The sequence below is a fragment of the Neolamprologus brichardi genome, chromosome 18 (assembly GCF_056152115.1).
Source record: "Neolamprologus brichardi isolate AB-2024 chromosome 18, ASM5615211v1, whole genome shotgun sequence".
Lineage (NCBI taxonomy): Eukaryota > Metazoa > Chordata > Actinopteri > Cichliformes > Cichlidae > Neolamprologus > Neolamprologus brichardi.
In genome coordinates this window covers 9,017,176-9,045,011 of record NC_142121.1, presented here as the reverse complement: position 1 = coordinate 9,045,011, position 27,836 = coordinate 9,017,176, and the positions used below count along the sequence as shown (strand labels likewise).

Below are 27,836 nucleotides of genomic sequence, written 5' to 3'. Positions count from 1 at the left end.
GTTCAGCTGTTTTTTTTGTAAAAAGATAACAATGTTAGCCTTTTCTGCAGCTATAGGGGATTTATGGCACCACTCTTGGCTGGAAGCAGTGCTTAAACAATGGAAAAAACACAAACTTTGTCCAAAAACCTCTCATGTTTAACTGTTTTCCACTTTTTCTTTGGTCATTTTAGCCTTTTTGGCCAGGGTGAAGGGAGTATCTGCCATCAAACAAGAAGACAGCCGCATGTAGCTATGATGATGTTTGCTAGTTCACCTTACTGCATTAGGTTAGCCTACTCAACGTAAATTACACACGAACAACATTAAGCTACTGACCCAGAGAAGAACGGCTGCTGCTGCCATCATCATCATCATCATTTCTGCTACACTGGCAGGGCTAGGGGCCAGGACTCTCCTCTTCGGGTTTTTGGGGGATGTTGCAAACTCCGGGACCGATAACAGGCCCCACACCCGCAGTAGATGTGCACGGTGTGAGGTCTCGCAGCAAGCTATCCAATACGGCGCATTTCTCGGCTTTTAAAAAAAACGCTATGCGTTGCCAGGTGTTTCCTCAGATTCGAGGTGTTACCTCCTTTGACAGTATCAGCTTAAAGCACTTGTTGCAGGCTGCTGAGTTTGCATCTTTTGCTGTGAAGTACAGCCAGACTTTTGACCGCTTCGCCTTGGGGATTTTTAATCTGTAGCTCTGCTCTAAAAGAACGTACGTACCTGGACCCACCTACTATCCTTGGAAACGTAAAATGATTGGCTAGAATCTAAAGTGTATCACATCTCAGGAAAAAAAAGCACCGAAATGTGCGCTGCTTTTTGGTCTGGTTACTACCGTTTATGTCAGAACCGATACCGGTACCCATCCCCAATCAAGAACATTCACTGTCACATCAAAGAGCCTTGTCTAAGTAAAGTCTTGGTGCACTGCATTTTCCTTCCCCAAGTCTGTATAAATTTCTCCTTTCCTTTCTTTATGAAGGTTTTCATCAAAGTGAAGGAAAAGTTATTAGGAAAAGGTGATGGGGGAATCTTTTGGTCTATTTGACCTCTGTCACGATTTCCAGGATTGTTTTCTGGGACAATTATTTTTGCTGCGTTTGCCCTCTTGAATGGTGAGGACACAGAAACTGAAGTCACATCTGCTGGTGCAAACTGTGCTTTCATGTAGTGGCAGCTCTTAGTTCTTTGATTCAGGTTTTGACTGGTATAGGAAGCATCTTCTTCTATACAAGTGCTAATACTGAGGTTTTGCCTGTTGGTGACACTTCTTGCTGCAGCGAGTATTCGCAGCTTAATGATTGGTATAAATCTTAAAGAGCTGTGGCAACGTCACTATTTGGAATTTATTTGTATTTTATATTTTTTATTTTTTGCCCAGGATTGATTAAATTGCTTTAGTGGTGATAAATTCCTTCATTCTTATCATGAAACTAAAATTATTGCTAACCAGCTAATTTCCTGTCCTTCCTTTCCTTATTTGTAAGCTAACCGGGTTCCACATGCAAAAGTTATTCATATCATTGATATCATTCAGCTACTTATATAGTGTGTCTCTTGTACTATAGTTGAACAACTACAGCTCCGATGCAGCGTTTAATACAGCAGTTCTCCTGGCAGTCCTTAGAAGGAAATCCCTCAGGCATTTAGCTATCGGGTTATCAGTAATTTAGTGTTTGCTTTGAGTCAAACTTTCAAATGAACTTTTATAATTATTCATTTTCTTTTTATAAAGTTGAAGTTTTGCTTTTTGTTCCACTGAAATAGGCTCAGATAAAGAGAAAACATTTGCAAAAGTAAACCCTGCAGTCTGAAGGCTGATATGCAAAAGCATGAAGGACCCTGCATACAGTGTGTACATGTAATCACGTCATGTGAGAACATGATTAGATCTCATAACGCAGTTTAAGCCCATATTTTGTCTTCTGTCCAGCCATGTTTTCTACACAACATGAAAAGCTTTCGTAAAGGTCACTTAGCTTTCACCGAGTGCACTGAAAATCTGTGCAATCTCTGCAGCTGGGAATGGATTCACACGAAATCATTCCTGAATTAAATCTGGACACGACAGACGTGTGATTGTTTCTGCCAAATTTAGGAAAAAAACGAATCACAAATTAAGAACTCTGTTATCCTGAAGTCTAGACTACTGCTCAAACTTTTGGGTTACTTTGTGATCTACAATAAAAATGACAAATAATCATTTATTTTTGTAAGGGCTGATTTTCTTCCAGTGGCACATTGTGCTACCAAAAATTTAACTCAAATAAATTAAGTTAGTTAAGTGTCTGCAGCCTCAGTGCCTGCGGGTTAAATTATAGTGTTGAAATGGCCAACTATCCATCTAAACTTGAATCAAACAAAACAAAAAAGAAAACAGAGACTTACCCCTCACAGGTCCTGATTGTAATGATTATTAATCTCACTGTTGAATAAAGTTTTGTTTAAGGGCAGTTTCCCATATGAAATATCATTAATTTCTGTTTTGAGGAAAATTTTAACACAGTAATTGAATCCACAGAGGCTGATGCATGCAATGACCAGATTTAGCCTAGAGGATGATAACCATGGACGTCTGTTGCTCAGGGAGCTGCTGTGGTGGTTCAACAAAAGAGAAACACTTCTTTATTCTTGATCCTTAGAGTTAAACACAGTAGTAAATCTTTTACTATAATAATATATTATATATAAGTGCCACCATTAGCCTGTGGGGGTGAGGAAAAGAAAACGATACTGTGTAGTATTGTGATATTTTGTTTGCTAACAATGTATCGATACAGGGACAGCAGAAATCGATATTTTGTTACAAAAAAAGTTTTTGTGCTCTGACTTCAGAGCATGTTGATCCTTTTTCTGAGCAAGAATCCTGACATTCCTTCACTGTCCAAATGTGTTTAACTTTTTTTTTGGCAGCAATAAACATGACAGTTTACTTATTTTAATTTAAGACATGTTTTATTTTAATTAAGTTTAAAACTTTTTTTATTTAATGTAAAATTATATTTTGTTTTAATTTACTTTCAAATTCTTCAGTTGCTGAAGGGGCTGCATAGTTTTCATAAACTGCATAGTTCAGAATAGCTATAATTGTACCAGATGGTTGCATTCAGTTAAGTTGGACTAGACTGTAATACAAACCATTCAGTTTGTCAACAATATAACTGACTGAAATGAGAGAAAGACTGAGTGTGAGACTTTGATATTAGATAAAATGAATATTGATAAAGTTTACCTTTATGTACAGAATCTGAATATTGCAAAATATTTTTAAAAAATTGCAATAATATCATATTGTGCGTTAAGTATTGTGATAATATCGTATCGTGGGATGTATGGTGATTCCCACCTCTATTAGCCTGTGGGCCACGCTTTGACACCCTGAAATTAGACTGAGATAGATAAACGTGCAAAGAGTAGAACATAGAGAAGGTTTAAACGCTTGGGGAAAAACATCTGAAGCAACAGACAGTTCACAAGAGAGGTGAAGACGAGAGTGGAGCAGGGTGGAGACGAGTGTCAGGGGTGATTTGTGACAGCAACAAGGCATTTTCTTCAAAAACATTTTCTCCAAAAACACCCAAGCACTCTTCTGAAACCCAGACTTGCTATTAATTTATTATCATTCGATTACATGAGTTTGTGTGTAAGTTTTTCTGCCAAGGATCCTGCAGGACGCCGTTGTTTATCATTTACAACACAAGCTTGACTTTTATTGATGTGACAAAATAATCTTACCTCAAGGTTTGGTCGGGTCTCTTGTCTGAAGATCGTAAGATATTGCTTCTGGTGGTCTTTAATAATAGTGCTGTCAAGAGGAGCAGGTTTGAAAAATGTTTTAACCGACTGAGAAAAAGCCTCTGTTTTGGATATGTACACAACACTGACTGGTAGCTAAGAATTAAACTGCAAAACTTTTGTAATACCCCTTGATTTAAAGCTGAAAGTCTTCAGTTCTTTCACGCATTGATTTCCTTTAAAGTCCTCTGTGGTTGTGTACAAAGACTTCTGCCTTGATGACCTCAGACTCTTATCTCTGCTTTGACGATAGGGTCCTGTTGACTTCTTCAGGTGACGGCCTCCAGCTCGTAGTGAAGTGGCACAAATAAGAATTAGCACCTCCAAGTCTGAGGCCATAGTCCTCAGCCAGAAAATGACGTGCCTGTTCTGGGTCAGGATTGCTGCCCTACATGGTTTAAGTATTTAAACAGCAGGGAGGTTGGAGCAGGGTCGAACTACCACCCTTCCGGTCAGTAAATAACCCAGTTTACCGCCTGAACCACAGCCACCCCACGATCTCTTTCTTTTGGGTAATAAGACTGTAGATAAAAGTGGCAAAAATGAGCTTTCTCTGAAGTGTGGCTGATCTCTACCTTAGAGTTTGGAGTTTAGTCAATGTAGAGGAGTTCAGTATAGAGTTGTTACTGCACCACGTTGAATGGAGCTAGTTGAGGTGGTTCAGAGATCTGATAGGGATGATGCCTCTTGGGTATGATGTTCTGGGCATGACGTCTTGGTCTTCCCCTGGATAAACTGGAGAAGGTGGATGGAGAGATGGACTTCTCCCATGACCTGGCCTTGGATGAAGTTGAAGAAGTTGGATGGATGGTTTAACACTTCAGAAAAATAATCTCTTTCTAGCTTTCTTTCCAAAAGTGCAGTTACAAAATCAACATCATTGTTTAATTTTTGCAATTTATCATTATTGCCACTTGATACGCCTATATTATGACAAGTCTTTTCCTATATTTGCATATCCACTGACATACATGGCATTAGGAAGTGAGCTTTAGAGGAAGTAGAAAGCTTTCTGCTAACTTTGTAAACTTTGGACATGGCCAGGCTAACAGTTCTGTTCTCTTTTCATCAGTGCTGCATATAAAAGCAGCTCAGCAGTTTCCCCAAATGTTGACTTATGCTTTCAAAATAGCTGATTAGTCTCACCCAGACTTTATCTTCCTATGTGCCCATCTTCAAAAGAGGCTAATTACCACAGAAAATACACAGAATGTGGTCCTCTGATGAAGTTCACAGCTCAGAAAGTACAAAAAGGAGTCGGGAGAAAAGAGCTTTTGATTATATATTTTTGTTGAATTAAACTAAGTGTAAAGTAAGCGTTTTTAATGATCCATAAAGAAAAATCCACCACTTTTACATAAAAATAATGAGAAAGACTGGACTGAGAGTTGGTGATATAAAAATCTCTAACCTCTTCGCCCCTGAGCCACATGAAACATAGTGAGGGATAGTGGAAAAAGTCGAATCATCCGTCATCCGGCCACCGCAGTCAAAAATGTAAACAGATGGAGACAGTTTGTGTGTTTGAACCTCAGCTGGGACATACTCAATACAACATTGTAAATCTGATGATGTATTTTAATGTTCTGAGTGAATAGTTTCTATGCAAATCGTGTCAGATGTTATAATAGTATACAGTACCATTAACATCGGAACATTTATAGCACACGTGTTTCAAATTTTGAAGTATATCAATATTAGTCCGACTCCTCCTTTAGTCTGCTTAGAGAGAGGAGGTCCATAAGCTGACCAAAAATTAAAATAAATTAATAAACAAATAAAAGAACTCAGCTGCAGGATAGTCCCCCCCTCCCCATCTTGATAAATTTAGACTGCATGGACCACAGATTCGAATTCCTGGAAATCTGCAGAACAGACAGTCTCTCCTGGTCTGCAGGTGCAGCAACTCTTAATCTTTTTCAGAATCCTGAAGAAAAGCTCTGGTGACCTTTAACCGCTCCACAGTAGGAAGCGTCTTAACATCCTGCCTCACATTGTGGTGTGCTGGATGCTCAGTGGTGACTAAAAAAAGGTCTACAGAAGGTCATCGATATGGCCTAAAACATAATCGGCGGTCCTCTTGCCTCTCTCCGAGACACTGGAAACAAAATTCTACTTCTCTAGATCCCAGAGTATTGTTCAGTCTGCTCTCACCTCCCCTGCCACATGTTTGAGTTACATGTCACTCCTCTCTATATTATTTTATTATATTTTATGCAATATGTCACTGCAATAGCCGTGGGCAGGGATACATGTGGTATAGCTACCTCTTTTATATTGTGTACAATTTATTTAAATGCAATTTATATAATATCATATTGCAACAGTGTAACTCTAATGCATGGAGCAGGGGTGGCACTCTCGTCCAGTCTCATTACATCCTGTATATAATGATGCTTTTTAAACAATAATAAACATCAACTCTGCATGTTTCATTTAAAATGGCAGGATCATTTTATTACATTTAAAAATGGTTTGATTCTGTAGCAACAGGTGAACATTTTTGTGAAGAACCTAAGAAAGGTTTATGCTGCTATTTTAAAAAAAAAAAAAAAAAAAAAAAAAAAAAAAAAAAAAAAGCTCAATATTGTAACTTTCTCGAGTCATGAAATGTCTTGATAGAATAAGAATAATAATCCGATGGGTAGTCCTTTCAATCCTGGGAAATTACCAAAAGTTGATTCTGTTCATCTGGACGTCACAAAACGCAACGTCCAGATGAACAGAATCAACTTTTGGAGATTTACTTTCCTGGATGATTGAGAATGCATCAAGACCCCCTCCACTGGGAAAGTGCAAGCAAGTATACGAGGAATGATGCCGACGTCACACATACACTTACTGACCATTTTGTTAGGTACACCTGTTCTTCTGCTCATTAATGCAAATATCTAATCAGACAATCACATGGCAGCGACTCATCAGATGTAGGTATGAAGACATGGTCAAGACAAGCTGATGAAGTTCAAAACAAGCATAAGAAAGGGCTATAAAGGTGATGTAAGTGACTTGAAAGATGGGCTGGTCCGAGTATTAAAGAACTGTTGATATGTTACAATTTTCCAGCACAACTGTCACTAGGCTTTACTAAGAATCCTCCAAAAAATAGAAACTTTCTGGTAAGTGGCAAAAATACTTTATCAGCTGTAAGAGAAGGACTGCTTCGAGCTGATAGGAATGCAAAATTACTCAAACAACCACTTGTTACAACCAAAGTTTGCAGAAGAGCATCTCTGAATGTGCAACACATTGATCCTTGAAGCAGCAGCAAAAGACCGCACCGATTGTCACTGGGTAATCGCTGACACGGGCAGTCTTGTCTGCTAAGAAATGAGAAACTGAGGCTACGGTTCGTAAAGAGTCAGCCGAACTGGACAATATAAGGTAATATTTCCTGATCCCATGAGTCTCAATTTCTGCTGCGGCTTTCGGATAGTACTGTCAGAATTTTCTGTAAACAACATGAAAGTATGGAGGCCTCCCGCCTTGTATTAAAGAGACAGGCTTGTGGTGGTGTAACGCAATCAATCTCCATCGCTTTTTTTTGCTTTTCTTGACATACTTTGAGCCCCTAAGTACCAACACCATAGCCCACCTGCGTGTTGATGTCCATCCCCTATGGCCACAGTGTACCATCTTCTGAGTGAAAGTCACCAGATCCAACAGAAGCATATTTGAAACGTCTCCAGTGATGTTTCTATTAGCCAGAAAAACTTGAGCAAACTTTCCCTTTCCATCATTAAAGTTTAAACTACGCATCTATGTCTAAAATGCACAAAAGTCTATGAAAATCTATGAAAAGCTCATAAAGATATTCTTTTGTTATGTTCAAGCCCAAAACAGTTTGCACAGCATCGACGAGTCTGACTTTCCTCCTCTGTGATGTGAGTTTGGACGCTCCTGCTGTGTTAATTAAAGCTCAATGACACGAACGAGAGCAAAGATTTAACACGGCTGAAAACCTCTGCGGAGTCAAATCTGCTGGGGAGAGCAGTTTTATTATAACTAATCTCTCAGGATCTTATCTGATGCTGTAGCCCCGCTAATGTTTTGACACAAAACAGTTGACATTTAACTCGCTCAGCCCTGGTGAAAACCAAGAATCTCACATTTGACCTTTAAAAGTAGCAAAAATGTTTCTAAATGGACCTAAAGTTTAATTTGATTCTGAGGTCTATGCTGATCCCTTAAATCAGCGGTCCCCAACCTTTTTTTGCGCCACGGACCGGTTTATGCCTGACAATATTTTCACGGACCGGCCTTTAAGGTGTCACGGATAAATACAACAAAATAAAACTAGTACCAGTACCGAAAAAAAGAAGATTTATTCATAACACATGTGAAAAGACCCAGGAAAACAGAGTTAACGCTAAAAACGATAACAAAATAACACTGAAAACCGATAAAAACCCTGAAAACCATACATTTCACACCTGAGCCTCAACTCTCGCGGCCCGGTACCAAACAACTCACGGACCAGTACCGGTCCGAGGTCCGGGGGTTGGGGACCGCTGCCTTAAATAACATTTCAATAATATATACTGTAATACACATGATTGCTCTCTGTCTGTCATCATATTTAGTGTTTATCCTCAGCGTTAGTTAGCCTATTTTTGGGTTACTTCCACTCAACCTGGTCAGCCAGGCTGTGTCAGCTGGGGGACATGAGCCACTGCTGGTCCCAAGCCTACATAAATGGGGATGGCAGTATCATGATGGGCATCAGATATGCAGATATAGCCGCTGTGACGACCTCTCTAAAGAACGAGGCATGAAAAAAGAAGACCATTTCCAGAGTTATGATGGCTACTTTTTCATACTTCTTGTTTTACTTTCATATGCTGCTTTTGCTTACATGTATCCTTAAATCATCTAAGTGATAACAAAGAACCGATTATAAGTAAAACTGTAGTAATAATTAGGACTGTTGCAAGTGTACGTTATTGCAAAGTGTCGATGTGCATGTGTAGATTTTTAAAATGTTTCAAACGTCAGAATGGGAGGAGCTTTATAGAAGGAATAGAAAGGGTCTCATGTATTGCTCAGCTCTCCACCCTGGGGCAATGAGCCTTTTACTGTGTGTGCTGCAGTGACCAATCACCAGACTCAGTTTGTTTCAGGTTGTGCAGCCTCAGCTGCCTTCATTAAACACATAAAATAAAATAGTTTATTGAACCAGTTGACAAATTAAAACAAAACTGTATGTATCAAATATGAAATATGGAAAATATGGAAAACTGTGCAAAGTACTCATCAGGCACTTTGAATTCAGCAAGTTTATTGCAAGCCACACTGTGCAGCATGAATCAAATAAACTTGGATACAACAGCAAGTTTGATGTATATTTTCAACCCTCTTCATTTTTCTGACACTCAGTCTTTAGATGGACAAGTTCAAACCTCTTCTAAGTCAACTTGAGCTTGTGGGTTTGAATGCTAAACCAAAGATATGACAGATTCTTTCACACTGGTCATTTTTCATCAGGGGCAGCTTGAAATCACAAAGTCTATAATGTCATGTTGTGATCCCTCACTGACTTGGCCACCACCGAACACATCGTCTGTGTCAAAATTGTGTGAAATAAAGTGCCAGTGACATTTGCGAGTATTTGGAAACTTTTGGATGTCAAATTGAAGTAAAAATGGAGTTTTAGCAGTTTTCCTTCATAAAATGTCTGTAACTGAAGGAGGTTAATGGAATATATTTACCCACTTATACATAAGTCACTTTTAAAAACTCACTGCATGAAATCCAAAAGGCTCAGTCACCCTTCACTTTGTACTGACTGGGAAATTTAAAAAAAAGACCATAAAGCAGAGAAAGACGACATCCCTCCAGATGTGTACTGCTGTGCTTTTGCCGCCTGGTCACTTAAAAACTGGTCCTCTGATGTGTTTTTATGAAAGCGCTCAGAGAAAGGATGGATCACTTAGCGGGTAGATGGAGTTTTCTTCATGCACCAATGAGTTCAAATCTGTGTTTGAGCCATTTTACCCAAAGACATTTGTTCTCTCACTCTTTCATCTCTCCTTTTTTGCCCTCTTTTGCTCTCTCTGTCTGTTATTTCCCGTCTTTTACAACTTTTCGTCTCACCGTCACCCCCTCCACCACCCCTCCACCCCCTGGCTGTTTCTCTTTTTAGTACTCTAAAGGAAGGATGGTGTCTGAATTTAGCATTTTCGTCTTGCAGATTATTTACAGAGAGGTCTTGACAAGAATAAGCTTTGGATCCTACATTTGGAAGCTAGGCCAAATTCACAAAGGAAGGAAATGTAACCATTTCAGAATCAAGGACCCATACACGGGAGACCAGGGGATGCGTTCAGCAGAGGTGGCAACAGTACAAACATTCATCACTAAAATAAAAGAACAGCGTTAAAAAAAAACTGATACTGATTCATCAAAAAGCAGCTCTTCCACCAAGTATTTTGGACTGCTGAACCTTTACCTTCTATGTTAATAATAATAATTCTTTAATAAATTCCTAGTTGCTTAATAAAATATTAAGGGGCAAGAAACTTCCTTCACATTAATTTCTGATTAGACTGAATGTTTTCAGCTTGAATGTGTTACATTGAACACCAGGAGAGAAAAATGGAGCAAAAAAGAAGTAAACGAGCTGGTTTCTGTTCACATTGAAGGTGGTCGAGTTTACCTCCTCTTCTAGCTAGCTAGATTGTGCCACACCCACAACTTATTCTGCACTTCCAATGCTGTTCCGGATGATTCTGATCCACTTTAATCCCTGCATATGGTACAATTACTGATGCATAAATTATACGATTTTTCATTTGAATATGTTTCTTTGATCTCTGTCTTTTACGACAGTCGTATGATAAGGACCAAAGTAATGACAGTAAAATACTGTATAAAATAATCAAGTAGAGTACAGATACCTGAAAACCTTCCCATCTCTGGAGTTTTAAACCTTTATAATATAGAAGTTAATAACACATAAGAAAAAGTGAGTCTTTTAACAGGAAACAGACAATTGCACAAAGAGAAAGTCATAATATGACATGAAGGCAAGAAGGATAAATAAATATTGTATGATATGCTGCAATAACATAACAATAAAACAGATAAGGAAAAGACAGGGGAAGTAAAACAGGAAACGCATGTGACGATAAGACAATTAAAGACAGAAAATAAATGTCGAATAGACTGAAAGATGACTGCATAGCAAGAAATAAAGAATCAAAGGGAAGGATTAAATGCAATACAGAAAAAAATAAAACCAATATGAAAGTGAGGATGGAACAAGGAAATGCAAAATGAAAAACAGGAAATAACATGAAAAGAAAAAAACAAATTGAAAATTGTGAGCTTCAAATTTTCATGTTCTTTCTGTCTTGTTTCACTTGGATGAAGATCTTTGCAGAGGTGCACTGAATTGGGGAGAAGAGGAGGATTATTTCTGAAGAAGCTCATATCCACCCCCTCCTCATCACACAAACAAGTTAATAAGAAAAACGGATTTAATATGTTATTGTATTAAAAGGTGTGTGTGTGATGCTCATGCAGCATGGATGTTTAGCAGGGGTGTTGGGGAGGAGGGGTGCGTATAATGAGCACGCCGTCTCCATTCATCTGTTGCTAAAAAGCCGATATGACTGCTCAGTTTGCCATCAGCACTTTCACACCCATTAAGGCTCACGCTTAAGAGCTCGGAGAGATATTCCAGAGTGGGAGACTGACTTGACCGATTATGCAGGCAAAGCTGCATGAGCTGAGTGACAAGTCACTCTGCATTTGCAGCCTCACCTTGTTGGTTGTGACAGATTGCAGATGCAAGCTGTGGAAATGAGCTTCAGGGTGTATAAACTCACTTTTTGAGAAAAAGGGAGGTTTTTCTTGGTTATTTTGGAGGCGCTCAGAGTAGAGCTGTTGCTGATGTAGCTTGAAGGTCTGACTGGGCACCTCATGGCATGTCCATTTGGGAGAAGGATTCCCTGGGGAAGACCCAGGACATCCTGGAAGCATTGCATCTCTTGGCTGGTCTGGGAATACCCCAGTATCCCTCCAGTATTGTGGTCTGTATGTCTACCAGTGTTTCTTAACACATCCGGCTGAAACACCAACATGTTTATGCAATGGTGACGACTCAGTTTGTCTACCTATCTGTAGTCGACTTAATGGGTCTACACCTGAAAAGGTTAAGGTTCAGGTTAAACTCCTCCCAGAGTATTGGTCAGATTTTAGAGATGAGTTTGTCCTGGATAAGACTGTTTCCAAGCCTCCTTGACCTCTCAGTCAATTTTCTTTCTCATCAGTTTGTGCAGTACAGCCAACCAATGACAGTAAAGCTTATAACTTTATATCGTTATCTGACACATTACAATAATCTTTGTATAGTGATGGGTCATAGCCAGAGGAGCTACTGCGTCACTGAGGCAACAACTTCACACAGTTCGTGCGTCCACTCACAAATGCAAAAATGTACTTTTAGCAAGTGAGAGGTGCTGCTGCCTTTTTTGTATGTTTGTTTCTAAAGAGGAATTTTAAATGTATACTTCAAGGGGAAAATCTTCTAAACCTAATTACCCATCGTTCACAGGCCCCGGATGCAAAGGAGACTGGGACAGCATAGCATGCTGGGAGCGAGCGGAGTTTGGAGAGACCGTGACCATCCCCTGCCCTCGAGTCCTCAGGACTGTGTTTGGCAGAGATGGTGAGTACGGTTAATTCATAAATGAATGTAAAGGATCCCTTTAACTGATGTTTTTGTGTTTCCGCAGATAATTAAGTTGAGGAAAAATGACATTTAAAAGTTCAAATTTTGGTAGCTATTTGCCTAAACTGCTGATCACATGACTATAGTCTTATATGAACATAACACTGTAACTCACTTAAACCATTGTTATGATTTCTGTGAGTGTACTCTTCAGTCTTACTGAGGTCAATTTTGTCATTAGAGTGCATGGGTAACAATTTGTTGCAATCCTGTCCTAATCTCCCCTTACACTGAAGGACTGCAACATGAAAAACAGGAAATAACATGAAAAGAAAACACAGACATCAGAGTTAAAGTAAAAACTGATGTGTTTATACATTACTTGAGCATTCTTCTGCTCCATTACTTTTGTTTTGCAGCTGCTTTACAAAAACATTCACACAAAAAACATGCAATGGAATTTGGAGCATGAAGAGAAGCAGACCTTTTAAAAATTGTTCTTTTTGTACAGAATTTCTTCCTCCATTTGTTCACTTTCCATGAGGCTGCTCCTGTAATATAATGATATAATGATACCAGGCTTCAATATCTGCAGATAACTTTTCACATTATCTAGAGCTGCACTTAAGTCACTCACCAGATGGGTTCAGCATTAATACTCAAGGCTCTCTGTCCCTGTTTGACATTGTTCATCTCCCAGTTGTGTGAATGTGTGCAGTCAGTGGAATCCCTCCTGAATCCATCAGATTTTCCAGCCAGTGACCAGATGGCAGTTTGGGTTTCCGCTCTGAGTGTGCTCTGATTTACATTGATGACTAAACATTATGCAAGCGCCCAGCAGCTTGTTTGGAGCCAAAGCTCACCCTGACGCTTCCCCTGTCTGGGACAGATACAGACACCCTACAGTTATTACGCTTTACTGAAATAGTAAAGACATTCTTCCTGGAGTTACTGAATACTTTGTTTTCTGTCATTTAAACGAAACCAGTGAGAAAGCCATGAATTCAACTTTGAAAGAGAAACTCTTTATTTAGTTTTAGTCTACATTAATTTTAGGCAGCTCACCTTCATACTGCTAATTATAGCATCGCGAGAGGTTTAGTTTAACTAAGTAAACAGAACTAAAAAAAGGGGGGGAAAAATAAAAAATAATCAGAAAATATAAAACAATAATAACTCAGAAAATAAATGACTTTGCAACATTAAACCTGCACAAAAAAATGACAACTTGTCACTTGTACCTGAGACATAACTACACAACTGAGTGGTGTGTCAGTGTCCATAAAATTGCTGCACAATTTTAACATTTTATGAGGAAAAATTTAAAAACACCCGACCCAACAGAGATTTGTCACCTAGCTCTTCCCACAGTTTTGTTCCAGCTTGTCATTTTTTTACCCCACTTTTACACTAAATGTCTCCAATCTTAGAAGCCTGTTTTTTTTTTTTTTTACTTTACTTTACTTTACTTTACTTTACTTTACTTTACAACTGTTTAGATGACTGATCAGTAAACTGAAAGAAAATATATTTTATGTTTTTCACGGCCTCCTAAATGTGAATATTGTGTAGTTTCTCAGATATCAAAAATAGCCATAAAAAAACTGTTAATCAGACAATTTAATTATTTAAGTATTTCAATCAAGATCAACTCACCATCAGTTTAGAAATGATGGTAATGTCACACTATGGAAAACAACAGTTGGAGACGACCAAAATTACTACAATGAACTTCTTCAAAGTGACTTTGGTGTCTGTCAGTCTGCTATCAGTTTGTGATTAAATAGGGACAAACTGACAGTTGAATGCAGTCTGTTTGTGATAATGTTGTATTTAACTGTGGTAAATTGGCTAAAGTTATAAATCACTTGCTGTCTATATACACAGAAATTCACATTTCAACTACTTAATTTTCAGTTACATATTGATTTATACAGCGCCAAATCACAAAATAAGTTGCCTCAAGGCACTTTATATTGTTAGATAAAGACTCTTCAATAATAAAAAGAAAACAGAGAAAACCCCTACAGTCATATGGCCCCCTATGAGCAAGCACTTTGGCGAGAGTGGGAAGGAAAAACTCACTTTTAACAGGAAGAAACCTGCAACAGAACCAGGCTCGGGGAGGGGCGGGGCCATCTGCCACAACCGGTTGGGGTGAGAGAAGGAAGACAGGATAAAAGAAACACTGTGGAAGAGAGACAGAGGTTAATAATCAGGGCTAAGCTAAGGGCTAACCCACACAGAATGGCTATTCCGAGTCTTTTCCTCACCAGCTCGCGGTCACTAAACAACAAGATTAATGAGCTACGACTGTGGATTACCTCGCGCTGTGTGGATATTGCTCCTTGTTTTGCAACTGCTCTTTTATATGTCATATATAACCTGTATATAACTTGTACAAATCTGTGTAGATACTTACATTATTACATACATCCCCTGTGTAGATACCTCTTTACCTTTGAGTCTACTTTATGATTTCTCTTTATTCTCTCTATTCTAAAAGAATTTTAATGTAAAAATCTACATACTGCTAACAGAGAGATGCCAAACTGTCTTTCATTGTTCTTGTAACAGTAACAATAAAGATCTATTGTTATTGGGTCAGGAATTAAATCCAGAATACGGTCAGTTGGTAACTTTGCTGCCTTGACTGCCTCAGACTGATTGCAACGTGCTGCCAATTTAGTTTATAAATTACACTTCAATTAATTTGCAAACCCGTTCACCAGTTCACCAGCGATTGTAGTCGGTCTGAGCAGGACTGCAGTTGTTTGAAGACATGTTGCCTTCAACCTGACAACTTGTGCAACTGACTTTTGATTCAAAGTGGTTGCCAATAGATTTTGCGCAGTCACCATTCAATCACCATGTGACAGAGCCATGAATGCTTTTATGGATTTAACCAAACAAGTAAATACTCAGAACAAGTAGAGTCTATTCAGTTAAACTATTATTTAAGAGAAGTTCATTTTTAAGTTGGTTTTCATGGAGACATAAATAGTTTGAGTCTTCTGATTTTTTCACGTTTCCTATAATCTTAAAAGGAAAAAAATCCTGTAAAGGTGAGTTTAGATGGAAAAATCTCAATGTTTTCTTTATCTTTTTTTTTTAAAGTCGAGTAAATCTTTAATAAAAATTGGCAGTTGAATCCATATACAGATATTGAAAGCAGTCGTTTCCCCTGCATTTAAAGTTTTATTTTTTATTTTTCAGCCACACTGTGCTCATTATACTTAAACAAGCTGAGTGCTGTCACAGTGTGATGTTAATACTTTTACTTCAGTAAAAGATCTGAAAACTCCCCCCCACCATTTTTCTCAACTGCATGCTGTATTTGCCAAATCTTTAATCCACATCTCTGGCTGACTTCTGCACATCAGTGACCACTTGTGTTCAAGACTGCTGTTATATTTAGAGCGGTGCACGCAGCTCAGATGTTGCAAGTAATCGTGCTGTACATGCAAATCACTGTTGCTTATTGAATCGGTGTCTTAGCTTCAACTGTGTCTCCCCCCTCTGTGATACAGTGGACCGGGTTTGTTGAGTGTGTAGTGAGGCAGAAGTATGCTGATGTTACTTCCAGTCAGTGCACAAATGATGCTTCGTGCTTTTTACAGTGGATTCTGGGAATTTACAAAAGGAGGATGAACTTGCCGTGCACTGCAGAGATTTTGGCACTGGCACCCCCCTGCAAGTTTGCCTCAGGGGTTTACTGTCCGCTGTGCATGATATTCATTTTAGACACACTGATGGTGTTTTTACACTGTGGGAACATAAGCAATAACCTAAATTTTGTGACAATTTGTAATGCAAACTTTCCATTTTTAACATTATGGGAATGTGCATGCCTGATGGCTCCCTCTAGAGTTTCATGTGGCTTTCTGTCCAGTAGCATCTGTCAGTGTAACATCTACTGTAGGCTATAATATCCTCTCATTCTACATGACAAATCATTTTGACTGGCTCTCATATATCATGCTTTACAAAGATATTTTTAGCCTCCAACTTCACAGTGGCCACTCATTTTTAGTACTACAATTCATTGAAACGCTGATATTTTCATGCTACAAAATACTTCTATCAAACTGAAATGAGTGATTCACAATACGTTTGCTCAGTTAAGAGTTGAGTGAATATGGCTTGGAGTGCTTGGATGAGCAAACCTAACAAAAAGAGAAAATTCTAAGGGTGCCCCGCTGCCAGCGAATCCCCAGAAAAAGTCAGATTATTGGTCACTGATTACATTAGAGATGCTGGTGTGATTTAAATGTGCATTTAGCTGAGCAGTTTTTCTTATTTTTGGCTCAGACTCAATATAGATGACCAACTATCAAGGTCCTCCTCATGAACAAACCTTAAAATTGAATTAAATCAGGGATGAGAAACTGAGTTTCACTTAGGGCCACAAATGGGAAATGAGAATTGCATTAAGCTTTTAATTTACTCAAAAATGTGAGCTTCATACAACCATTTCACCTACAAGCTGATACATACAAAGCCCTCAACCAGTCTACATTTGTCTTCATGACATTTCGTGAAGTAAAATAAATCACTCTGATTACAAGAACACTACCAAACAACTACTTTGAAACCTGTTTCACGTGCTTAAATTTAATTGAATGTAACCAAACAATCCTGATGTCGTGTAAAAAAAAAAGTTATACATTTTCATTTGAGTCTTGTACATATTTCTTGTCTTCTATGACTATATGTCTTTGCAGGGATTTGGATTCAGAGTTCATAAAGAGTTCATAAAGAGTTCATAAAGAGTTCTCAAGAGTTGGGAGTTCGCCTTGTAATCGGAAGGTTGCTGGTTCGAGCCCCGGCTTGGACAGTCTTGGTCGTTGTGTCCTTGGGCAAGACACTTCACCCGTTGCCTATTGGTGGTGGTCAGAGGGCCCGGTGGCGCCAGTGTCCGGCAGCCTCGCCTCTGTCAGTGCGCCCCAGGGTGGCTGTGGCTACAATGTAGCTGCCATCACCAGTGTGTGAATGGGTGGATGACTGGATGTGTAAAGCACTTTGGGGTCCTTAGGGACTAGTAAAGTGCTATATAAATACAGGCCTTTTACCATTTACAGGCCATAAAGAAAATGCAAATTGTGTTCTTTGAAGATGAGTGTGTTGCAGTTAGCCATAAAACACTCAGATGTTTGGACAGTGGGGGGAGACTGGAGGGTGAGGAGGGAATCTGCTTTTTGCCATTTGGTTATGTTTTTATGTGCAAAGTTTAATGAAAACTTACAGAAACAAAGGATTGTTAAACAAATAAAAATGACACCCACATTAATTCAGGTGTTCTTAGGGAACCGCACCGACCATTGAGAACAAACAAAGACTCTGACCCCTCTGATTGGGCTCAAATCAAAGAACTGAGGCAAAAAAACCCCAGAAAGTATTAGCTAACCTGACACAGTGAAACCTAATTTTTTTCTGTTTGCTAAAAAAGGACAAAGCAGGAAAAAGTGATCTGTATTTATTTTTGAGCATGCTTATTGAGAAAGAGAGACTGAGTTGTGTGTGCATTTCTTCTCCTGCAGGTAACATTAGCAGAAACTGTACAACAGCTGGATGGTCTGATGTTTTCCCAAACATAACCAGTGTGTGTGGGGCAGACACGAGCCAGGATAAGGTACAGTAAACATCTGAACTGCTGCTTTTTGTTCTTTTGTGTGTCGTAAATGTCACCTGGATGTTAATGAATTCTGACTGTGGAACAGGAAAAGAAGCTGCGACCCCAACATGGACCATTAGTGGCCCCTAATTGACGAAGCCCGCGGGGTTGGCTGTTAATTAACACCAGTTAGTGGTGAAACACTGCTTCTTTAAAAGGTCAATATGCCCAACAGTAGAGCGATACGTGTTTAAATGTGAGCAATTTGGTGTCTGCGCGCTCTGCTGTCTAGTTTTTTGTGTCGTTTAATGGACAAAAAAACACCATTAGCCTTCCTCTAGAAGCAATTTGGTGTTAAAGGGTCGTCATTTTATGTTTCCCAGAATATCTGTATAATAGCAGCCATTTATCTAGGTAGGAAATTTTCTGAACGGCTTTCAGGTCATACAGTTTAACTACACTGCCACTATAAGATTGCTTTGGTTGAATTCGATGCATTTCAGACAGTCGGGTATCTTGGAATAGGAACGGGTCAGTGGTTTGCAAATGTTTCTACACACATTGTATTCATATCTGTGCAAAATAGCCACAAGGTGATACAACATGTTGCTAATTCTTCTTTTTCTTCTATGTTTGGTATCCCATCTACCTGTAGCATGGCATCTACAATCTTTTTTTAAGATGATCTCCACTACACGTGCATATTCAGTTTGCAGTTTGCCTTATATACTGTACCACCATGTATGTTTGTACATTTCAATAAATCACGGCACCTTTTCCCACTTTTCCTTGTATATGTGAAGTGAGGAGCTCAAGACTTTTGCACAGCATGCCTCCATCGCTGTATCAGACACTTGGTCTTGTTGCCTCTGAGTTATATCTAGCTCTGTTTTCAAGCAGAGGAAAGTGGTGGTGAATTTGTCCACACAGATGAAACGTTCAGTATGAGAGAATCACTTTTTGTGCATGTATAACTGTAATGTACAGCCTTCGAAAAGTCCCCAAAACATACCTAAACTAGTCTCAAGAGATGTTCATGTACAGCACGATTTTCATGGTCTGAGCACAGAATCTGAAACGTTGTTATCATTACATTGCAATTGTTTTTCTGGCAGACTTTCAGTGAAATTACGATTGCAAGAGAAACACTTAGTGCTAAAAAAGATGCTCCGTTCTTATGATTGCAAGAAAAACTTTGCAACTTTAGTAGGAGTCAAGCAGGACAGCACAGGACGTGTCTGCAAACAGCATGGCACAGAGTAATTGGAGGTATGCAGCCAATATCCTGCAGCTCTTCATCTAACAGCTTACTCTAACTGCGTCTTGTTTTTGTTCCATCGCTCCCTGGACATTTTCAAATGATTCATCATCAAAAAATGAACTTTCTACATCAATATTGTGATACTTTGTGGATCTCAGCTACGCAGACATGGATATATACAGAGGAGGAGGATTATGTGGAGTGCAGTGTTTCACTAGATGCTGACCTGAAATAAAATAGCCAAACACTTAGTGCTAAAAAAAGATGCTCCGTTCTTTTAGCACAGTGTAAAAACCTGGCAATGCCATCGCAAACAACTGAGAAAGTGGAGAAGTTGCACTGTGCTCGGAACAACCCCTAAGTGTAGTAAAAAGTAGGTGTAACAGGGTCATAAATCACATTGTTATGTGACAAAATGTGTTCTAAACCCCCAAACTGTTCCTTTTATACCTGACTTTTAGGACCTCCAAGCCTGTAGTTATGTTCATTATCAGGTGTGTCGGATTTCATGTTGTTGTTTTTGCTTTATCTTATGTCAAATATGTTACGTGTAAATGCATACTTTATGTTTAATGTAAAAATAAATGCCACCCCTTTTCTACAATTCCCCTGTGGGAGAGGAGCTGGAGTGGGCGTAATATTTACTTGGAGGTCTTTCTTTCTTTTACCTTTTTTATCAGACACAACTCAGAATCACACCGGTTACATAGGCACGTGTTCCAGTTGTTTCAATTGTTAAATCCTTATGTTACAGTGGAAGGCAGCCAATTGTATATATTATTTCAATAAGGTCACTTGCAAGAATTAAACAGGATTTACTTCATGATAAGAGAATTAGGTTCCAAAGACCCAACACGACTAAACAAAATTCCAGCAGTGACGAGTTTTTATGCTGCTGGTGAAGACGGATGATGGATGGAGCTCTGACTGAGGCGTCTGTGAGGTAGAGATGGGGAGGAGGTGGGCTGCAGAAATGAGAGTCTGGGAGGAAGAATGATAGAGAACATGGATTTACACTAGGCTTAGTCTTGCACGCCTTCTTTGAGCTGATTGGTGCAAAGAAGATGTGCACTAACATGGTTAGGTGAGAGTAATGATGTCAGTATTGAGACTGCCAGTGTGGGAAAGTGGTAGTGATGTAAAGAACAGACAAACACTCTAACAAATGGGAAAGCAGGCAGATGAGTGATTACACTTCCTCCTTATTGAGCATAAGCTTCACTTTATTTAATTGATGTAGTCCAAACCAAACAAAGAGGTAACAGGCGTCTGTGAGGTTCCCTGCTCATCCTGCACAGACATCAAATTGATTGCACAACAGGAACATTTTAAGGTTTTAACTACATATTGAAATACAGTTACTGAAATGCTGATTAAACAATAGTTTTGCAGGACAGATGTCAAACGACTTCCTTCACAATTATGTTCAGCTTGGGTCGTCCTGACAGGTCACCAAACTGGAGTTTTTGGTGTGTTGTGTGTGGCCTTTTTTGGCCTCTGCTGTGGTAATTGCTGCTCCCCTCATCTTTCGCTCTTCTGTGGTTCAGTTTGGGTCACGACTCTGTGTATCCTCAATCGCCCATTGTGCTTGTGCAATTGTTCATCCATCTCTCTTTTCAGTTTTGGCTCTGCACGGCTTCTCAGTTCACACTCTTCCCCTGCTGTGGTTTTCTGTCTTTCTTGTCTTCAGTAGAGAGTAGAGAGGTACTCGGGAATAATACGGCACTGTCGTTGTATCAGCTGTTCATCTTCTTTTTGTCATTTTGCATATCAAAGAAAGAAATGGCTAAAACCCTATGGGGGAAATAAACCAATACACACTCACTTTGGTAGGTTGGGAATGTCTCATGGACAGAAGTCATACATTTTCTTTTGCAGTGTAATTAAATTGAGCTAAAATCAAAGACGTTTTATTTTATAAAGGAAGAGAAATGTTCTGTTTTATTTCTCACTGAAAGTTGAAAAAGGGAAAAAGACTCCAGCGTTTTTCAGGCAGCTGCCAAAAAAGTGTCTTTAATGTAAACTGCAATATGTCTGTGAAGGTTCTGAGTCATCCAAGTCATTGTAGTCTAAGGAGCTTGGAAAGTCCAGATGCTTTTCTGTCCAAGCTCCTTAGTCTTTAACGTAAAGTATGCAGGAGAATTTTGAACATGGGAATAGTAATTAAAGTAGTTTACAGGTTTTACAGCTCACTGGGGAAAAACAAACAGAAAGAAAAAGATGGAAAGCTAAATGACTCAAGAAAAAATAGAAATGCAAATGTTAATTAACTTAACTCTCTTAATTTTTACTGAGAAGTATCATTTGCCTGTTTTTTATCTGCATCTTTTCTAGTGGCTTATTGTAGCGTTTTTACACATAGTTAGTATTGTAATTTTAGAAATACAAGTTTAATGCTGGTGAACTGATGAACTCTTCACCTGGATGTTTGGGCTTTGCTGTGTCCAAAGAAATGAATGAATTCTATTTAGATATTAATCTGTTTTACAAAATTGCATATAGTGACATACATATACATTTTTACTTACTAAACAGAAAGTCTGTGTGCACAGCCAGGGCTGTGTATCTGAGATGTCTTATTTAATATAGAGCCCAGAGTAGAAAAGAAAAGTCTGTAACTGTTTAGTGTTCAGAGAAGTCTGAGGTTTGGGCTCATAAGGATTACTCGCACATACACTGACATCAATATTTGAAACCTTGTCCAAGTTTATTTTGGGCAGCAGCTATTGAAACAGTGAGTAGATGACATAAAATAAGGAATAAGAAAATAAGGAATTACATAAGAGTTTCCTTTTTAAATAAGAATACACTAATTATAGAAATTGACATGAGCACATGTGTTGCAACAGGTAAGATAATCTACTTTTGAAGATGATCCTTCCACAGAAATTTCTATATTAGAAGGTCATCCCACACTAGACAAGTAGTGTAGTGTAGTAGTGTCCCTGTGATTTTCACAAAGACTCAAGGTCAAACCATAACATTTTAAAAACCTTTCATTCAGCTGAGTCTATTTAAAATTTCATTAAAATATCAAGACCTCGCAAATAAAGGGGAAAAATATCTTTCTTTGTATGCTTTTCCAGACAGAGTAAAGGTTTTTGTTTATAGTTTCCAAGTGTCGGTTTGATCCGATCTGTCTACGACATACTGGAGATATTGCAGCGAAATGCCATTTAAGCCAGATCACACGCTGAAGTGCATCGTGCATGGCTCGCTGTTGCTGCATTTTGGCAGCACCCGGGCAGCAATCCAGGTTTGAAACTCAGCGGGAAACAAGAATCAAGATTATTTCATGGTAATACAACCTGAGTCACTGTCACTGTAGTTTCATGATTATAAAAACATCTAATTTTGCACTTGGCACTGGACCCCAGAGGCACTCGCATACTTTTATTTGTATAAATCTACATTTCAATGACTTATTTTAAACTGAAGTCAGTGTTATTATGAAATGCAGAAGAAATGTTGAACAGTTGCCTTATGATTAGCAGATGCAGTGTTCATAAAAACAAACACTTTTTACTTTTATGAACAAGGATTTGAGTTATGTTACTGCAGCATGGCAAAGCAGCAGTGAGCTAAAAAGGGAAACTTCGTGTAACATATATTGTCCATTTTATTACACAGAGAAAAAAACATTCCATCCAACTTCTTGTGCCCGGTGTCACTGGAAAAAAAGAATTCCTAAGGGTGGGAACCCTGTGAAGAGGTACAGTTGTGGTTGAGGTAAAGAGGAGTGATGATAAATGGTTTGGGACACGTCTCCCGAACAGGACTGGACCTTCCCTTTCTGACTGAAGTCTGGCATCCTGGCTTCTCATCAAACAAACACTCTTTGATGTTCTTGCCGAAAGAAGCCAGTGGAAGAAATTCAACCTACAGCATCTTTTTCTGAGGAAACAAGATAACAGCGCAAACGGAGAGAGAGATGAAAAGAGAGCAGCAGGGAGAGGGAGCCTGTGACGGGCCATGTATGGTCGGATTTCATTCGTTTTGTTTTCTTTTGTAATGCAACAGATACTAAAATCTTTCAAACAAGAATAAATGTTGCTCGCTTTTATCCTCCAGCACTAAGGGTATAATGGGGCTCGGGAAATCTACAAAACACGAAGGCCTTATTGCATCGCATCTGTGCTCAAACACAAAGACCCATATTTTATCCTCCAAAAAATCAGACCGCAAATGAACAGAACGTTAAAATTAGATTGTAAACAATAATTTTGTGCTTTGTGATCACGCAGGAGGAGAGAGAAAAGACACATTTCTGCATGAAACCCACCTGCTTCTTTGTAATCAGTTACATGTCCACAACAACACATTTTGTATCAATTTTCTGGTATTGTTGTTTCATTATTTACTTCATAATTCTGTTAGAATTTTCTGGTGTTTTTCACATTCTTTCCTGAAACACTAAACTGTGTTACACCTCCCACTTCTTGTGGGTTAAACTAATATCTAAGACATCACTTTTGTCAGTTCTGTACACTGCAAAATATTTGGTTACCATTTTTAGCCTCTTTCTTTATTTCTTTTGTTGTTTTTCATTGTTGTACAAATAATTCGTTGCAGGAATTTGTCCTTGGGTCTTTGCTTTTATGAAACTTTCACTAGGTTGAAGGAAAAAAGCTCAAATCGCCTGTCACTGCTTTCTTTTTCTAAATTACAGAGTAAAAGGAATTTGACCCAGTTAATTAACGCTGACACATTACGAGCCATTTTGCAATCCATGCTGAAAGCAGGTCAGGAGGTTACAGAGAATACAGACCACATGTACTGCAGAGAATAAAATAACTGCCAAACAGCAGTGGGTGATAAACACACCACATAAAGTACAATAGAGTAGAAATAAAATACTTTCAGCTCCTTTCTTCTCTTTGTTCTTTATTCAATTCAATTCAATTCAATTCAATTTTATTTATATAGCGCCAAATCACAACAAATGTCGCCTCAAGGCGCTTCATAGATACAGAGAAAAGCCCAACAATCACATGACCCCCTATGAGCAAGCACTTTGGCGACAGTGGGAAGGAAAAACTCCCTTTTAACAGGAAGAAACCTCCGGCAGAACCAGGCTCAGGGAGGGGCGGCCATCTGCTGCGACCGGTTGGGGTGAGAGAAGGAAGACAGGATAAAAGACATGCTGTGGAAGAGAGACAGAGATTAATAACAGATACGATTCAATACAGAGAGGTCTGTTAACACATAGTGAGTGAGAAAGGTGACTGGAAAGGAAAAACTCAATGCATCATGGGAATCCCCCGGCAGCCTACATCTATTGCAGCATAACTAAGGGAGGATTCAGGGTCACCTGGTCCAGCCCTAACTTTACTCATGAAGTTTATTCAACAAATTATTCAAATTATCTTTTGCTTCATTGTTTATTTCCCTTGGTTCCACCATGACGTTGATTTTTGCAGAGAAGTACAAACAGTCAAGTCCACTATAAGATGCAGTGAAATAAGTTCTGATGCTTAGTGCTGGTTAAAGTGCTTCCAACTGAATGTCAGCAAAATTAGCATTAGCATATTAGGGATGACATGCCAGCTTACCAGAAGCAAAACAAGTATAGCACCCCCTGGTGGCTGGCAGCATTATAGATCAGAAATCCCTTCCTCCATGGTTGTGTTGCCTGTTGCTTTCTAGTTGACAGTCAAGAGCGGACCAAACTCCCGTTGCCTTGGTAACTTTTTAAAGCTTTGAAGCTGTCATATATCTGGGAACAGTACTCTTTGCTATCATTTGGTATTTTCCCACCCATTTTGGGTTGCCAACAGTGATTTCGTAATTTTTGTAATTGTCTATTGTTTCACATCGCTGCTACCCACCTGCAGTTTTCCTGTTTTTAGCACTGAGGGTGAAATGTCTATTAATGTGTTATCATTAAGTAACTGAGTCAAATTCCCCTTAAGTTGCAGTGACTCAGAAGAACAACAATAATAATAATAATAATAATAATAATAATAATAACTTTATTTATAAAGCACTTTCAAACAAAGTGCTGTACAGCTATTTGAAAATAAAGAGATAAATAAATAAAAGCGATACATAGCAATACAAGTTTAAAACACAATAACAAGTTAAAAACATAATAAAAATTTAAAAACGGTGAACAAGTAGGTCTTCAACTTAGCTTTAAAAACCTCCACAGAGCATGTCTGTCTAATATCTTGAGGGAAGTTGTTCTACAAAAAGGGGGCACGAAAAGAAAACCCACGCTCTTCAATAGTCTTTTTTTCTGGCCTTTTAAAAGTTCTTAGAGCACAGGATGGAACATAAAGGTGCAAAAGATCAGGGAGGTATTAAGGCGCCAAAACATTTAAAGAATTGGAAGTGAGCAGCAGCACCTTAAAATATGCTTGAACCTGACAAGGTAGCCAATGAAGGAATTTTAGTTCAGGGGTAATGTGCTTAAATTTTCCAGTTTTAGTTAAAATGCGAGCAGCTGCATTTTGCAACATCTGTAAACCTCTAAAACGTTTCTTTGGTAGCCCAGAAAGGAGAGCATTACAATAATCGATACGTGAAGACAAATGCATGGAGAAGAACTTCTGCAGTGTCGCTAGATAAAACTGATTCTGGCTATATTCCTTAAATGATAAAAGTCGGTCTTTGTTGTCTCTTTTACATGACACTCGAAGGACAGTACCCTGGCGAACCACACTCCTAAGTTTTTAACCTTGTCCCTGCAATTTATGACATAGTCATCAATTTTCAAGATGAAATTTTGGGACAAGTATTGAAATTTTTGTGGCCGGTGTCAATCAACTCTGTCTTATCAGTATTTAGAAGCAGGAAGTTATTTGATAACCAGCCCCTAATTACAGATAGACACAGAGGTAGATACTGACTACGTTTTGCTACTAAACATGGAATAACAAATAACAACAACAACATGTTGAGGGGATATAGCTACTTGATTCATATCGGAAACCTGATTTGTTTCATACAGTTAAGATCTCGTGGTCCCGAGTACTTTATGTTGACATTTGGGGTTTTGTTAATATTTTGAGTCTTTGCTCTAGTCTTGACTTAACTATCTTTCCCGTGACTATTTGTAGTGTTTCAGTTTTTTGACCCTGTTTTTTGCTGTATGTAATCAGTAGAAGTATTATTAGCATTTCCCCCAGTGTTTCCTGCATGCGCTGTCTTCTGTCTCGTCTTTCTGTTTCTGCAGGTTCGCCTGCCTCTGTTATTTAAAATTATTGTAATATTTAATTTAGAGTTTCAGCAAATTAAAACAGTGTAAATGTCATGTATCTCCCAGTTTAGCTCAGTACACACAACCACAGTCATTGGGAACACTGCGGACTCGACAGTTGTCCAGATGTTGATCACTGCATCCCTCAATAAGGAGGCTAAACAAAAGAAGGTCCAGGCTGAATGGCTGGCTGTCCACAGAGAGCTGTTCACAGACAGGACTGCAAGTCACAGTCCTTGATTCTGGAGGAAGAGTGGTAAAGCAATGGAAGATATATTTGGGCCCCGGACTTTAAACATTCCTAGTTGTCAGCTGGTGTTGATGGTGGCCGGGTCGTTGTGTTTTATCTGAAGTCAGTACATTCATCTACCGGGACATTTTAGGGCACGTCATGATTCCCTCTGCTTACAAGCTTTATGGAGATTATGGAGATGTCCTTTTCCTGCAGGGTGTAGTACCTGCATTCAGTTACCGCAACATAGTTTGTTGACTATAATATTACTGAACTCATGAAAAATCTATGGATTATTGTCAAGAGGAAAATAAGAAACACCTGACAAACATACAGAAAAGCTAAAAGCTACAATAAAAGCAAACAATACCTTCTTAGCTTTGACACAAGCTGATCACCTCCATGTGATGCCACACTAATACAGTAATGAATAATTAATGATAAAGGAGCCCAACCAACTACTGAATATATATATGAATGTACTTTTCAGTATACTCAGTATTCTTCCTGTATAACTGGAAAAAACTGAATCTTTTAACCTTTTCCCATTTTTGATATGCAAGAAAAAGCATTTTCTTTGTTAAATCATCCGTTCTTCAGCCTTGTCAGGTTTTCCAACTCGTCCCTTAACTTTTGTCAGTTTCCTTCTTCCTCAGTTTTTAAGGTTTGGTTAGTTTTCACCTCTGTTGGATTCATAGTTTTGTGCAAACCCTTTTGTTCCTGCCTTTTGTTAGTTTTGTTGTTGAGTGTTTCAAGCCTTCGAGATTAGATTCTTCCTCCTGTGTATGGTTATGGTGCTCACCACGTCTTTAGCTAAGGTTAGGGTACGGGATCAAACTGTGCACCAGTTCATGTGAGCTGATGACAAGTGCAGATTCTAAACATCACAGAGTCTAAATTAGTTTTCAGTTTTAAATTTTGGTGCCTTTTTTCCCGACACGGAGAACAACTTAGCTGTGAATTGAAACACCTGTCCTCTATTGTGTTCATATATTTTGGCAACTGTTGTGTGACCGCAGCTTCCTCCTGTTCACTTGTTATTCGTGACCCGTTTTGGGTCACGAATGG

General features: G+C 38.8%; 1 protein-coding gene across 3 annotated transcripts in view; it reads left to right on the top strand.

The window, feature by feature from the left end:
• LOC102775707 (vasoactive intestinal polypeptide receptor 2) overlaps positions 1–27,836 on the top strand; it is a 78,111-nt gene that overhangs the window by 28,187 nt on the left and 22,088 nt on the right. For all 3 annotated transcript variants that reach the window (XM_087831653.1, XM_087831652.1, XM_087831654.1), the window contains exons 3-4: positions 12,344–12,457; positions 18,001–18,092. In XM_087831653.1, the coding sequence (XP_087687779.1) occupies positions 12,344–12,457; positions 18,001–18,092 (206 nt within the window). The remainder of the gene's footprint in view (positions 1–12,343; positions 12,458–18,000; positions 18,093–27,836) is intronic.